The sequence below is a fragment of the Mustela lutreola genome, chromosome 4, assembly GCF_030435805.1.
Source record: "Mustela lutreola isolate mMusLut2 chromosome 4, mMusLut2.pri, whole genome shotgun sequence".
Taxonomy (NCBI): Eukaryota; Metazoa; Chordata; class Mammalia; order Carnivora; family Mustelidae; genus Mustela; species Mustela lutreola.
Window position 1 is genome coordinate 5,974,916 of NC_081293.1, and position 13,125 is coordinate 5,988,040.

General features: G+C 50.7%; 1 protein-coding gene across 2 annotated transcripts in view; it reads left to right on the top strand.

Moving 5' to 3' along the window:
- Positions 1 to 13,125, top strand: part of ADAM12 (ADAM metallopeptidase domain 12) — a 331,503-nt gene that overhangs the window by 269,619 nt on the left and 48,759 nt on the right. For both annotated transcript variants that reach the window (XR_009353215.1, XM_059172861.1), the window contains exons 12-14: positions 5,896 to 6,073; positions 10,697 to 10,786; positions 12,194 to 12,389. Coding sequence is in view for 1 of the 2 variants with exons in the window: in XM_059172861.1 (XP_059028844.1) it covers positions 5,896 to 6,073; positions 10,697 to 10,786; positions 12,194 to 12,389 (464 nt within the window). In the remaining variant the exon portion in view is untranslated. The remainder of the gene's footprint in view (positions 1 to 5,895; positions 6,074 to 10,696; positions 10,787 to 12,193; positions 12,390 to 13,125) is intronic.

Sequence of the window (13,125 nt, forward strand, 5' to 3'; positions counted from 1 at the left end):
TGATCATTTGCTCCTGGCCTTGTGCTTTCTTTCGCCTTCTGCGGCCCATCTGGTAGGCCCACTGGGTCAGCCTTTGGCCCTAATGCAGTCACTTTCTGTTCCTGGAGCTGACAGGAGGAATTCCTTTCGGTCACCCCGGGTTTCGTTCTGGCGCACGAGCCGGGGTTCTCAGGGTCGTGCCCCATGCCCCCACGGGTGGGCAGAAGGCAGACTCAGGGTCACTTCCACCCCCATCCACACAACCTGGCAGGGTCTCCCAGCAGAGCCATGCTGCTTTCCAGGTGGAAGAGCTCTTCCTTCCTCTGCCCACAGCTTGTTGGGGCCGGAGCAGGCTCCCCGCCTCCCCCAGGCGTGTGCCTTCTCGATAAATCCCAAGACGAGGCCTCTGCTTCCCATTATACCAAAGACGTTCAGGGAGGTCCCTGAAGGTACGTTTGGGGTAACGTGCAGGATCTTGGGGTTTTGCTTCCTCCTCTACCTGACTTCAGGGAGCCCAGGCCTCAGGACAGCTACCTATCCATGCGTGCTGATGGTCCTGGCTCAGTCATCTGTTCCAGGTCCTGCTTGAGACTGCCTTGAGGCCGCCGCCCTGGGAGTAACTTCTAGAAGCCGCTCCCCAGGCCTCCTGACTGCCTTGGAGGCAAGGTGGGCTGCCCGTGCAGAACATGGGACATCAGGTCAGAGAACTGTGTTCTGTGACCTGAGGTGACGTGCAGAGGTACATAAGCTCTCAGAGCCTCGTGTCCCTCTCTGCAAAATAGAAACGATGTAATCTGACTCGTGGGGGTATGGGTGAGCGAGAAGGCCCCCGGGGCCCCTGCCCACAGTGCGGGCTCGCTGACCATTCGTATCTATGCTCATTACCCCTGACCGGGGCGGTGGAGGGGGAGAATGCTTGCAACGGGCCGACCTCCCTGGGCGGCACCTCCATCCCGTCAGGCGGCCGGAGACCAGGCCGGTCCCCACAGCACCGCCTTCTTGCTCCCTCGATTCCAGACTCGCTGATCGAGTTTTCAGTCCTGGGCACAACTGTGAGAAAACTAAAGGTTTGGGTTTTTTTGAAGACGGTCCTAGAATCTTTGGTTTGAAACTTGACCAGGTTATCGGTGACCTCCTGCACCCACTTGCTGTACACAGGCCTCGGGCTCGGCTAGGAAGGGGCGCTGATAGCCACGCCGCCGGGTTTGCACTCCGAGAGGGAGGAGGAACGCGGAGGCAGCAGCTCTGAACTGTTAACTAATGCGTTGTTTTTGAAAAATAGGTCTTTGGGCTCGTTGTGGACGGAATGCTCCAGAATGAGTCATGAGATGATGTTCCCCGAGCACGGGGGCCAGGTGTGCTATGTTCGGGCCTGGCCTGGGCTGTGGAGGGCAGGGTCAGAGGACAGGGGAGAGGGTGCTCCCGTGACCCGAGCTTCGGGAAAGCCTCGGAAGGAGCCTCCAGGGTCCGCGGCCGAGTGCGGCGGGTAAAAGGGGTCCAAGTGCGTCTTCGTTTGTTGCTGCTCCTCAGTCCCTGCTCCGGTCGAGTGAGAGAAAACCCAGCCCTTCCATTCTGGAGCTGGGTCTTTTCACTCCTTCCACACTGTGTATGCATTTAATTGAGGGAGCATACTTAACTGCCTCCTATCTCTTGGCCTCCTGAGTCATTTTCCTCTCAAGCTGACATGTACTTGTGGTTTTAAAGTCTAAAGATTGCTATGTTTGGGCCACAATTAGGATAAATTCTGCATCCTGTCGAAATGCTTCTAGGTCCTTGAATGTACAAGGCACTTGTAGTCAGTAATTTGAAGTAGCAAAGCAGCGATTCTAAAAAGAAATACACAGCTGCTTCCTATGAACTCGGCACCCAGACTCTCCGCGTGCTCCGAAGGTAAGTGGAGGCTCGCCCCACTTCTGTCGGAAGCTCACTGACCCTGACCCGTGGCATGTAAAGTAGTTGTGGTACCCCGTTCCTACAGATGCGAAAAAGAGGCTCAGTTTTAAAACGTGGCTTTAGTTGTGATCGATGGGGTGCTCAGACTCCGTCTTCCACTTCGGATTTTTCTCCCGGCTCCGTGCAACATGCGCCCCCACCCCCAGGCCTGCCGAGTATGTCACTTCTCCTGTCAGGAGGAAGTAAAACTCCACTCTAGTCTGCAAAAAGAGACCAGCAGGAAGCAGAATGTCGGCACCACATTTTCTAGAACCAGCTATGCCTTAATCATTTATCAGCTGTGGGAGAAGTGAGGCGGTGGTTGTGGTTTTTTTCTTTTCCAATCGATTTAAGCAAATCTGGAAGGCTTCCCATCTGTCCCAACTTCCTGCGATGCTGGCTTTTCCTGTCACACGGTTGTGTCACCTCCAAGGGGTTCCTAGCAGCTGTGCAGGCCACTTCCCCTCCTTCCTCGGGTCACTTCTGTGTCTTTCCTGCAGTCAGCACAGACTGATGTCACCCCCTGAGCTCGGAGCTGGGAACCCGGACACTGGGACCCAACCCACATTTATTAGAAGCGAGGACGTCTCAGGAAACCTGGCGCACAGTCCTCTCCCTTCCCCCTCAGTCCAGCCCGGTCACACCTGCTTTCCCCGGCTGCCTCGTTTCCAACAAGAAGAGCCATTGTCTCCGGATAATACCCGGAGAGCTTTCGCAAGGCAGATAACTGCCGACTTCTACTGTCAGGGCTGATAAATTGGCTTAGTGTGGTTCTCCCCACGAATATAGCAGGGAAATGCACAATAGGCACCTGCAAGCAAAGAATTTTCTGACCACATTTGTCAAAGTAAAAGTAACCCCTAATAATGTTTTACTTGGCAGCTTTGTGACGGCTACAGTAGGAAGCTGGGTAACATTTACAGTGAGAAGCCTTAAGCGGTGTTCCTCTTTCGAAAAGTGGGTTTTGTGTTTTGTTTTTCCCCCCATGTCTGCAGCTGCCTGTTTTGTCCACGTTTTATTTCTGACCTTGCACTCTGTGTGGTGAATTTGCTCCCAAGTGCCCTTGGTAGTGAAAAACTTGAGGCAGAGGAAGATGTAACAGCAGAGGTCACGTCTGAGCAGGGGAAGGTCACTCCGTGTGGTGTCTGCCCGTGAGCCGAAGGCAGCAGTTTTTCTGGGTCCGACGTAGAATCGCTGGGAAGCATTCTCGTGTGGAGGACAGGTGTCTTGCAGAAGGCCTTCTTTTCCAAATAATGTGCCCGTCTTATTGCTTTGCACCCCTCTCTCCTCACTATATGTCCATTCAATTAGCAGCTCTCCTGACATATTTGGCATAATTTACGAGAAGTGTTAAAAAGCACTTCATGATGAGCTTCCCGAAAGCTCTGGAAGGAACTGAAGCTTGTCTTTGTAAGCCACTGACCCTGGGCTACAGAAGACCTCCCATGGTATGGGCAACAATGTAGCCCAATGTAGTGCTGTTTTCATCTGTGCTGCGGGGAACACGGCTCCCCCATGAGGCAGGAACAGAACCAACCAAAGGCAGGCAGAATTCCCACACTGCGGAGTTGGAAGCGAGAGGAAGGAACTTGCTTCAGACAGAAACCTCGTGTTCCATGACCAGAACCTTCCGTGGCACTTTAATTAGTATATAGTGATGATTGGTTCGTCATTCTGGTGCAACACTGAAGGATATCCGAAAATGTATTCATGATTTTAATTTGGCTTTAAAAGATAGGTAGATACCCATGGAATTTTTTAGCATCTTCCTAAAAGTACATAATGTTTTCAAAATGCTGTACATTTGGGCTTTTTTCCCTTAGAGAATGGAACCATGGTGTAAAACAGAACAATTTCTAATTTGAGTGCATGGAAGGTGACCTTTGATGCACCTAGATTGTATTTCTTATTTTCTGACCCAAGTAGATGTGGGTTTATCCCTATTACCTGTATGACCTCTCAGTTTTAAATCTAGGTCTGTTGTTCTCAAACCTTAATTTTGATAAATAATGCCAGAGCATGGATGAACCTTGAAAACATCATGCTAAGTGAAAATGGCCAGATATAAAAGGTCACCTTGCATGATTACATTTCTATGAAATGTCCAGAACAGGCAAATCCAAAGAGACAGAAAGCAGGTTGGTGGTTGACAGGGACTGTGGGAGGAGGGAATGAGAAGTGATGGCTTAATGGGTATGGGGTTGGTTTGAGGGCTCAGGAAAATAAATGTTCTGGAACTACTAGTAGGGACAGTGGTACAATATTACAAATGTTGTAGCAGCTACTACATGGCATACTTTTAAATGGAGGACTCTGTTATGTGAATTGTACCTCTATCACCTGGAGAGCTTATTAAAACACAGGTTGCTGGGCCCCAACCCTGAGTTCTTCTGAATCAGTAGGTCTGGGTGGGGCATGGGCATTCGCGTTTCCAGTAGGTTTCCAAGTGATGCTGATGCGAGGACCACACTTGGAGAAATACCGATCCAGGCATATGGTGGGCAGCGGGAGGTTATGTCCTTCATGTTTAAATTAGCACATCAAGGGTGTATTGATCACTGGCCATGTTCTGGCCATCCCCTCCAGGTAATGCAATACGCACGGACCTCCGTCATGAGGAAAATGGGTTTTGAAATAACTGAACTTGGAATCAAATCCAGGGTCTTCCATCCCTTAACTGTAAACTCACAAAGCAACCCTTCGCCTTGCTGGCAAAATGAGAACAGTCCTACGTGTCTCATTGGATTGCTTGGAAGTTTTTAAGTCCAAAAGAAAAAAGTATAAAAAGGAGAAAGAAATATTACTGAGAAAGCACCCAGTATGCCACCCAGCTTAAAGAAGGTTCTCAATATATAGTTATTTTTGAAAATATGTAGATATGTTAACCGAATATAATTATAATTTTTATATGAATCCTATGTTATATGGATAAGCATGCGTGGTATATTTTATGTATATGTAAATATGCATCCATGTTTTATTTCTATGGATAGAGAGGTGGTGTGGGGCATAGGTGTGTCCCGTAGCTCCCTTGGCAAAGGCCCTACAGGGGGACAGTGGGAAGGGCTCCAACCATATTTGGGATCCTCCTCAGAGCTTGGATTATCATAGACTCTTGGAGACTCCTTCTTGAGTAATGAAGTGGGTAAGTGATACCATGAAAGAGTAGTGAACACACTACCCAAAAACTTTAATTCTGCTGTCACCCAAAGCTCAGAGGCAGAGTTGGCACCTAGGAAGTAGGGTGATGAGCTTGGCTGTGCCAAGCATCTTCCTGATGTCATTCTTTTCCTTGTGACTGAATTGAAGAAATCGCCATCTTAGTAATCACTGGGCTGATAGATACATCCTGTCCGTGGGTTCTTGACACCGTGCTGGGAGCCGCTTCTATACCTCGTTCCTGGTCCATTGGCACATTTTTCATCAAGATAAATGAACCGATCTTTGACTCCTTAAGCCAAGACCTCAACAGTTCACTGGACATTCTGCAACCAGTGGCTGTTTAGATGGAAACATTTTAAAATATACGTCAATTCGAATTGTATTGTGTCAGAGGAATCTAATATTTGGTGCCATCAAATTCCCTTTGGAGATTTGTAATCATTTTAACTCACTGATTACTGTTTATTGGAGGAAGGGCCATTGAGTTAAGTATAACTTCAGATATTCTCTATTTGCTTGTCATTCAAAAATGGCTTGCTTGGGGCAACTGGGTGGCTCAGTCAGTTAAGCGTCCAACTCTTGGTTTCTGCTCAGATCGTGATCTTAGCAGATTGAGCCTCATTTTGTGCGAGGTTGTTAAGCCTTTGTTCCTGGAGACCAACAGTGGGCATGTGGGCAGATTGAGCCTCATATTGTGTGAGGTCGTTAAGCCTTTGTTCCTGGGGACGAACAATGGACATGTGGGCAGGTGTCGTCGGCGGGTGCCACGAACACCTGCCCGCCCTGTGCCTTGACAGCTGACTGTTCCAGCTCTTTCCACAGGTTCCCGTTCCCCATGGTGTTCAGCAGCTGTAGCAAGAAGGACCTGGAGGTCAGCCTGGAGAAGGGCGTGGGGATGTGCCTCTTCAACCTGCCGGAAGTGAAGCAGTCTTTTGGGGGCCAGAGGTGTGGGAACGGCTACGTGGAACAAGGGGAGGAGTGTGACTGCGGGGAGCCTGAGGTAAGAGACTCGCCCCGGGACCGTGGTCTCGCGGCCGCGGCTCACAAAGCAGTGTGTGTGCGGAGGAAGGATGCCGCGGAACGGAAGTGCTAGAAACTCGGGAGGCAAAGTCCTGAACGGCCACCTCGAGCAGCCACACAAGCCAAGGTAGCACTCTTGAATTGTGACAATGGCGGCTCTGGTTGGAAATGTTAAAGAATCTTCTGTGTTGAAGGATACCATGTAAGTGAGGGTTGCTGAGGACAAGAACAATGGAGAAGCATTTAGCTTTGAGTTTAACAGAGAAGCAAGCTTAGGAATGCTAGCCTCAGATGGCTAATAAGCATCATTTCTTTCTCTTTGTAAGGCGACGGACCAGAGGGGAATTTGAATAAGCAACATTCATTTTGAACCAAGAGCCCCCCTTCTCCCCCGTTACATCTCTGCCTGATGCACGGCCACCTTTGTATGCACGAGCCGAGGCTCTGGGCTTCTGCCTCCTCCCTCGTTAGCTTTCAGAAGCAATAAGCCAAAGCAGGAAGCAACAGATTTATCCAGCAAAGGGCTGACTTAATCCTGTTTCCCAGCCAATGTCAAGAAAATTTCTTGTTTCTGGAGGGCCCAAGATAAAGTTAATCAATGTAAAAATTATAACAGCCACTTTCTAATCTCTGAATGATCTTGAGAAGGAAAGAGACGGGATACAGTGAGACCTCCTGGTAAAAGCAAGTGCCTCCTGGAAGCTCGGAGGAGGTTGTGTTTAGAATAAATCAAAGCGAGCTGTTTGTATTGCAAGATTTCTGCATGTGGGATCCCCTCCCTGAGAGCTGATGCCAGCTGGAATGGCAGACGGGTTCAAGGCGGGCTTCACTGGATGGACAGACAGGCTTGGCGAGGGCTCAGGAAGAGCATGTTTGGGAGAGCTGCTCTGAAAGGGGGTGCTGAGGTGGAAGGAAAGGTGCAGAAACCTTGGATTCCTGGGTTTATCAGACAGGCAACTGGTTGTAAAATCTCCTTCATCTGCTCAATCTCCCAGTCTCTGTGGTTTCGCAAACCAGTGGGACCCATCTGGGACTCAGTCTGGCCATTTCTGCAAGAAGGTCAGGAGTGAATAAGTACCAGGGGATGGGGTTGGTAGGGCTGGTCCCATCAAATGCTGTGTGCCCTTTCCAAACCCGGGATTCATCTCTGAGAGCAGCTCTGGTCCAGAGCAGCAGGAATTGTGGTCACAAGGTGCTGGGGGGGATGGCTGTGCCGGAGCAAGACCTCATGCATGGGGCTGTAGAAACTCTTCTTCAGATTAGTGGAGGAGCACTTGAAACTCTCATGGGATGGGGCATGCAAAGGGGAAATTCCATAGGGATTTTGCTAATTACCTGAAGAAGAAAAACAAAATTAGTTTAAATTACCCGTGGTTCTCAGGAGAGGCCATGTGGACTTCAAACGGTTTGTCTTTGATTTGAACTCCTCGTAATTGCTTGTTTAATCTAAGTAAATTCGACAGCTCTTCTTAGAGTCATGAACTCTCAGGTCTAGAATGACCATTAGCAGTCACTTGCTCCACATTCCGGTACCAACACCGGCCCTGCTGCCACCCTCCCCGTCACCGCCATGGCCACCGTCCCGTATCACCCTGCCATAACCACTGTCATCCCCGTCACTGTCATCCCTACCGGCCCCAGCACCACTGCCGCCCCCACCACCAGCACGTCAGCAAATGTTTGAGTGCCCGCAACTGACCAGCCACGGCCGTGACCCTCAACGTCACCTCCATCGAGGAGGCGTTCGGCTTTGGGAGGGTGCCTACCGTCTCTCCAGGCAGGATGCGGTATCGCAGGGCAGCGCTGATCAAATCCGACTCCTTCCTCGTGGAGAGCTTCATTCCACCTGCACAGAGTTCCCAACTGGATATGTCTGGGGTTAGGGTCCTTACTTCACAGGGTAATTTCTTGATATTTGAAGAGAACTGGAATTCTCCTCATCCAAAATCCTCTTGTCCAAGAACTCTTTCAAAGTGTTGGACGAGACTTTTGCTTCAATTTGCAGTGCTACAGTTTCTGCGTTTCAAACTGCGTAGCAACCCACAGTACCCAGTTTCCAGACCGCTGCGGCCAAAACTTACAGCCACAGCTGGGCTCAGTTCACCGGGGCTCTTTGTGTCCATCCCCAATGCTCAGGCACTGGAAGTACTTGTTACCCCCGTGCTTCTCTTGGCCCACGTACCCCCTCACCCATAGAGGGACTTGGTGTCTCACCACATCAGCGAGCAAATGGGATCAGAACAACTTCCCCAGCTCACAAGTGGACCCGGCTTCTGCCCCCTTGCTCCCAGAAATAACCTCCACTGTTTTCAAGAAGCAGCACCGTAGACACCCCAGTGCGCTGCAGTGAAGAACCGGGTCCACCGCCCCCAAACCGAGAATGACGGGGTCTTTGCAGCATCCTCTAATGGCTTCATTATTCTTTTTTTCCTTTGGAGACCTAGTGTTCATTGGCTCTGTTGAACTTTGCTATTGAGTGCTAAGATAATACGTGTATCAGCAGAGGAAGAATGTTTCTCTTCTGATAAGTACAGTCCTGTGGAGGAAAGAGATCCTGGGTTGCGACAAAGGCAAGTGGCTGCTGAAGCCTTCCGTGCAGGGCATGGATTTACATCCACCATAAGGATGTCCTGACAACTCACTCCTTCATCTGGCTAACAGGGTTGGGAAAGCAGCCCTGTCTCCTTGTTTAAAGTCAATAGAATGCCAGTAGCCTGCAAATATCCATTAAACTTAGTTATCTTTCTCACATTATCAATCCCCTTTGAAGTCAAAGCCATGCCGCTTGGCTGCGTTTCCATTTGAGCAGCTGCTTATAGTATCTGGTGGTTTGATCGGAGGTGGGGGGAGGTAGTTCTCAACGAATCTTAGGATCCAGTTTTCAGAGGGCTGATTTAACTTAGAAGCTCGGGGAAATTTGTGATTGGGTTAGTGTGTCAGTAGAGCCATTTAGACCTTAATGTGCAGCATGACACTGCTGTATATTTGATGACACTGATCAGGAATGCAATCAGTTGACTCCTTTAAAAAAAAAAAAAAAAAAAAAAAAAAACACCCACTTCCTAAATATTGTAAGATTGTAAGTCCATGAGTTAGAAACCCTTGCTGTCTTGAAAATTACAGCTATGACTTCTGGTTGGCACTTTTATCTTACTGTATATGTTATATACTCCGGATGTTTATAAAGTCCTTGAACGAATTTAAAATTTAATAACTCTGGATGTATGTGTAACAGGGGCAAATGATAAACACCACATGAGAGCATAATTCACAGTCTTATGCACGTTACAGTTCAGAGATCTAGGATAGTCCTAAACCTTCTGGATTATCAACAAAATGTTGTTAATTGTGTTTATAATCCTAACAATAAACTTATTTGCAGAAGATGGTTTTCAGGACTAAACGACTTTACTCTTAAAACAGTACATGGTTGGCTTCCCTCTAGCTAATAGTGTATACATTCTTCTGCTCATGTCATATAATAAATAGAAGGACATTGATAAATTAATCCAAAGACCCTATGGCCTCTTCCTTCTTTGTATTTTTTAAAGATTTATTTATTTATTTATTTATTTATTTATTTGACAGGTGAGATCACAAGTAGGCAGAGAGGCAGATAGAGAGAAGGGGAAGCAGGCTCCCCGCTGACCAGAGAGCCTGATGCAGGGCTTGATCCCAGGACCCTGAGACCGTGGCCCGAGCCAAAGGCAGAGGCTTAACCCACTGAGCCACCCAGGTGCCCCTGACCACTTCCTTCTGATAATTCAATTTCTTCTAAAATGCGTGAAGTCCAGGTTATTGGGATGTCCTAAAGTCCTAGGACTTCATGCTTACCCTAGGCACTATGCGTAGAGCTTTTGTAGACAGCTAAGCAAAGATGTCCATGCCCTGTAGGGTTTTTGTTAGAAAAAAAAAAAAAAAAAAAAAAGCAGGTTCTTATGAAGAACAGCTTGGCAACGGAGGTTTTCTCTCATTTCAGAGAGAACAATGCAAGTAGTATTTGATCTAACTGTTTAAATCCCTTGCAAATCAGCGGGCACAGGACCTTCCGGTGATCTAGGTCATTGTGCATTTCCGACCTGCAAGGTGCCTTGTTGGGCCGAGCAGGAGTCTTGGCTACAGCATTTGGTGGGATCGCAGGGAACGGTGGTCTGAACACAACCGGGGGACTTCACGCCCTGCCGGCGTGCTCCAGATGAAGAGGGCCAGTCTTTGAAAGAGTTCCGCTGATGCACGTCTCTGTGTGTTTCTAAGTCAGCTCCAAGCTTGCTGGTGATCCCAATAGAGTTCGCTGTGGGGAGACCTGCCACATCTGCGAGCTTGGCCCGACGCGGTAGCCAGGCTTCCTGCAGGCTCCCTGCCCTCACCCCCCGCCAGAGGCACTGAGGGCCACGGACTCTTCCTGGCGGCTCACCCCATCCATTCAGAAGCACTTCCCAGAGGCTGGGCTTTGTCACAGATGAAGTCACTCTTGGCCACGCTGGTTTTCAGCTCAAGGGCCAGGCCCTCTGGTTCTTCCTTCCCTTTATGGGTCCCGCCTTCTGTGAGTAGTTGTCCCCTACGACCTGCGGCCGTGTCACACAGAGCCCACTCCCCTCTGCAGGGATGTCTGAATGTTTGCTGCAACGCCAGCACGTGCACCCTGAAGCCGGACGCCGTGTGTGCCCATGGGCTGTGCTGCCAAGACTGCCAGGTGAGTTCTCTTGGCCCGAGGCCACCCCCGGGCTCCGCCGGTTCCTCTCTGGGGCAGGACACAGGACACCTGGGCTGTGAGAATGGTGGCCCCTGACCGCACAAGCCGGTGTCCCCCACCACCTCCTCCCACCGTCACCCTGGCACACTTAAGGGCTACATCAGCTGTGATGAGTTATTTATTAGTGGGGCGAAAGCAACACAGCCAGAAAAACTCCGGCTCCGTGTTAAATGTGCCTGCTGTGCCATTGGAGGTGCGTGACGTCCCCAGTAATGGGACCAACTGGGGAGCCGGGCCCGACCCTTGTCACTCCACCCCTGCTTGACCCCAGGAGCAGCTGCCTGCGGGGCCGAGAAGCCGTGTGGGCTCCTCCAGGGGTGCGGCGTCAACCTCTGGATCCTGCGGTCCTCCTAACACAGGACACCAGCCGGCCGGCCCAGCCCACCGCACCTGTTTCCGGCTTTGGCTCTTCCTGCCACCAGGACTGGGTTCATTTTGGCGATTCCAGGGCCTGTCCCGTTACTCAGAGCCGAGATCTGGAAGCCCGAGATTTTGGTTCAAGGATTCCAAGGGTGGACTTTATATCCTTCCAAATTAAGCAATTGATTTTGGCTTTCTGCTCACAGGAAACTCCGTCTTAATTCCCCCGCTAGAGCCCGGTGGGTCACAAGGGCGTGACACAGTCTTACGACCGGCTTGACATATTCCTCCTGCCCTTTTTACTTGTGACTAATTTCTGGGGGATTGTTCAAGGAAGCGGGCGCTCCTGGCACAGAGCTCCTGGCAGGGAAGAGTGTCCGGGACGAGCAGGGGGGAGGTCGCTGGCTGTGCGGCCTCCGAGCAGCCACTCTTCACCCTCGTGTCTTCAACCACATAACGGTGAGGCGGTGGCCGACGGTTCCCAGCCTCTCCTGTTGCTGCCTTGCTTCGTCCCTTCTCTCCTCCCCCACCATGGAGTCTGGCAGACAGGTTTCCAGCTCCGCGATTTGATGACAAAGTGAAACGTTATTGTGACTGAGCCCTTGGGATGTTTTCTGTCATCGGGGCACAGCGCTAACACCATAGGTGCCCACGTCATCAGAGAACACATAACAGTGTTGGCCACCAGAGAGAGCAGGTGCCAGCTAGCAGCCCGTCCGCTCAGCAGAAAACCCGAATATTGCGTGACATTAAAAAGAAGCAACTCTTGACTTCATCCCCCTCCACCCCCATAGAAGGCGAACCCCAGAGCGCAGGACGAGGTTCTGTTTATTTAATGACTCTCGGGGTCTCTCGTGCTTTGGAATCCTTGCCCTTTTATTGAGGCTTCATGAGGATGGCCTTGCTCTGTTCTGCCCCAGGGGCGCTGCTGGGCAGTCGCTCCCCCTTCCCTGCAGCGCACGTGCTATAAACAGCCTCTCCTTCCAGCTCAAACCTGCGGGAACAGCGTGCAGGGACTCCAGCAACTCCTGCGACCTCCCAGAGTTCTGCACGGGGGCCAGCCCGCACTGCCCCGCCAACGTGTACCTGCACGATGGGCACCCGTGTCAGGGGGTAGACGGCTACTGCTACAACGGCATCTGTCAGACCCACGAGCAACAGTGCATCACGCTCTGGGGACCAGGTAGGTGGCTGCCACCAGTGGGCTCAGAGCGGTGGGGTTGGGGAGCTCACTTGGTTTCCAGAAGCACCACTCCTGCCGTGTTCCATCTACAAAACTTCCTTCCATTCAGCTGCAGTGACTGGCTCCCTGGTAGGTCTGGGGCCATGCTAGGCACTGGGCAGGCAAAAATGGGTGCTTCCCAGAACCTCTCCTGAGGGCTTACTGTGGTCCAATGAGGAGAGACGTGTCAGCACTGACTGTGTGCCCTAGGGAGTGACAGGGGAGAATCAGCTATGAACCCTGGCCTCAGATAGCTTAACAGTTAGACAGCTAGACTGACAGCTAGAACCTTCCATCCACTCTGATTATGTGTAAGTGCTTCTTGGTGCTCAAGCAAGGACCCCAACCGGAGTCTGGGGGTGTCAAAGAGAGTCACTGAAGACTGGATGCATGAGTTGTCTGTGACTAGGAGGGACAGGGAGAGGTTGTTCCTGATGCAAGGAACCGCAAACTGGCCATGGGTTGGGAAGGGACACAGAAGGCACTGCTGGCATGGGAGGCCTGGATACCGGAACGCAGAGAAAGAACATGGACACAGGTGTTTAAGATCTTTGAAAGCCATTTTGGTTCTAAAAGCTGAGTGATGGACTTGTGTGTTCCAAAAAAGGCCCCCAGGCGGGCAGGTAGCTAGGAAGCAGCTGCTGGGGTAATTAGAGGCTGTTGACTCACTGCGTCCTGTGTAGGGGAGGCCGGGCTC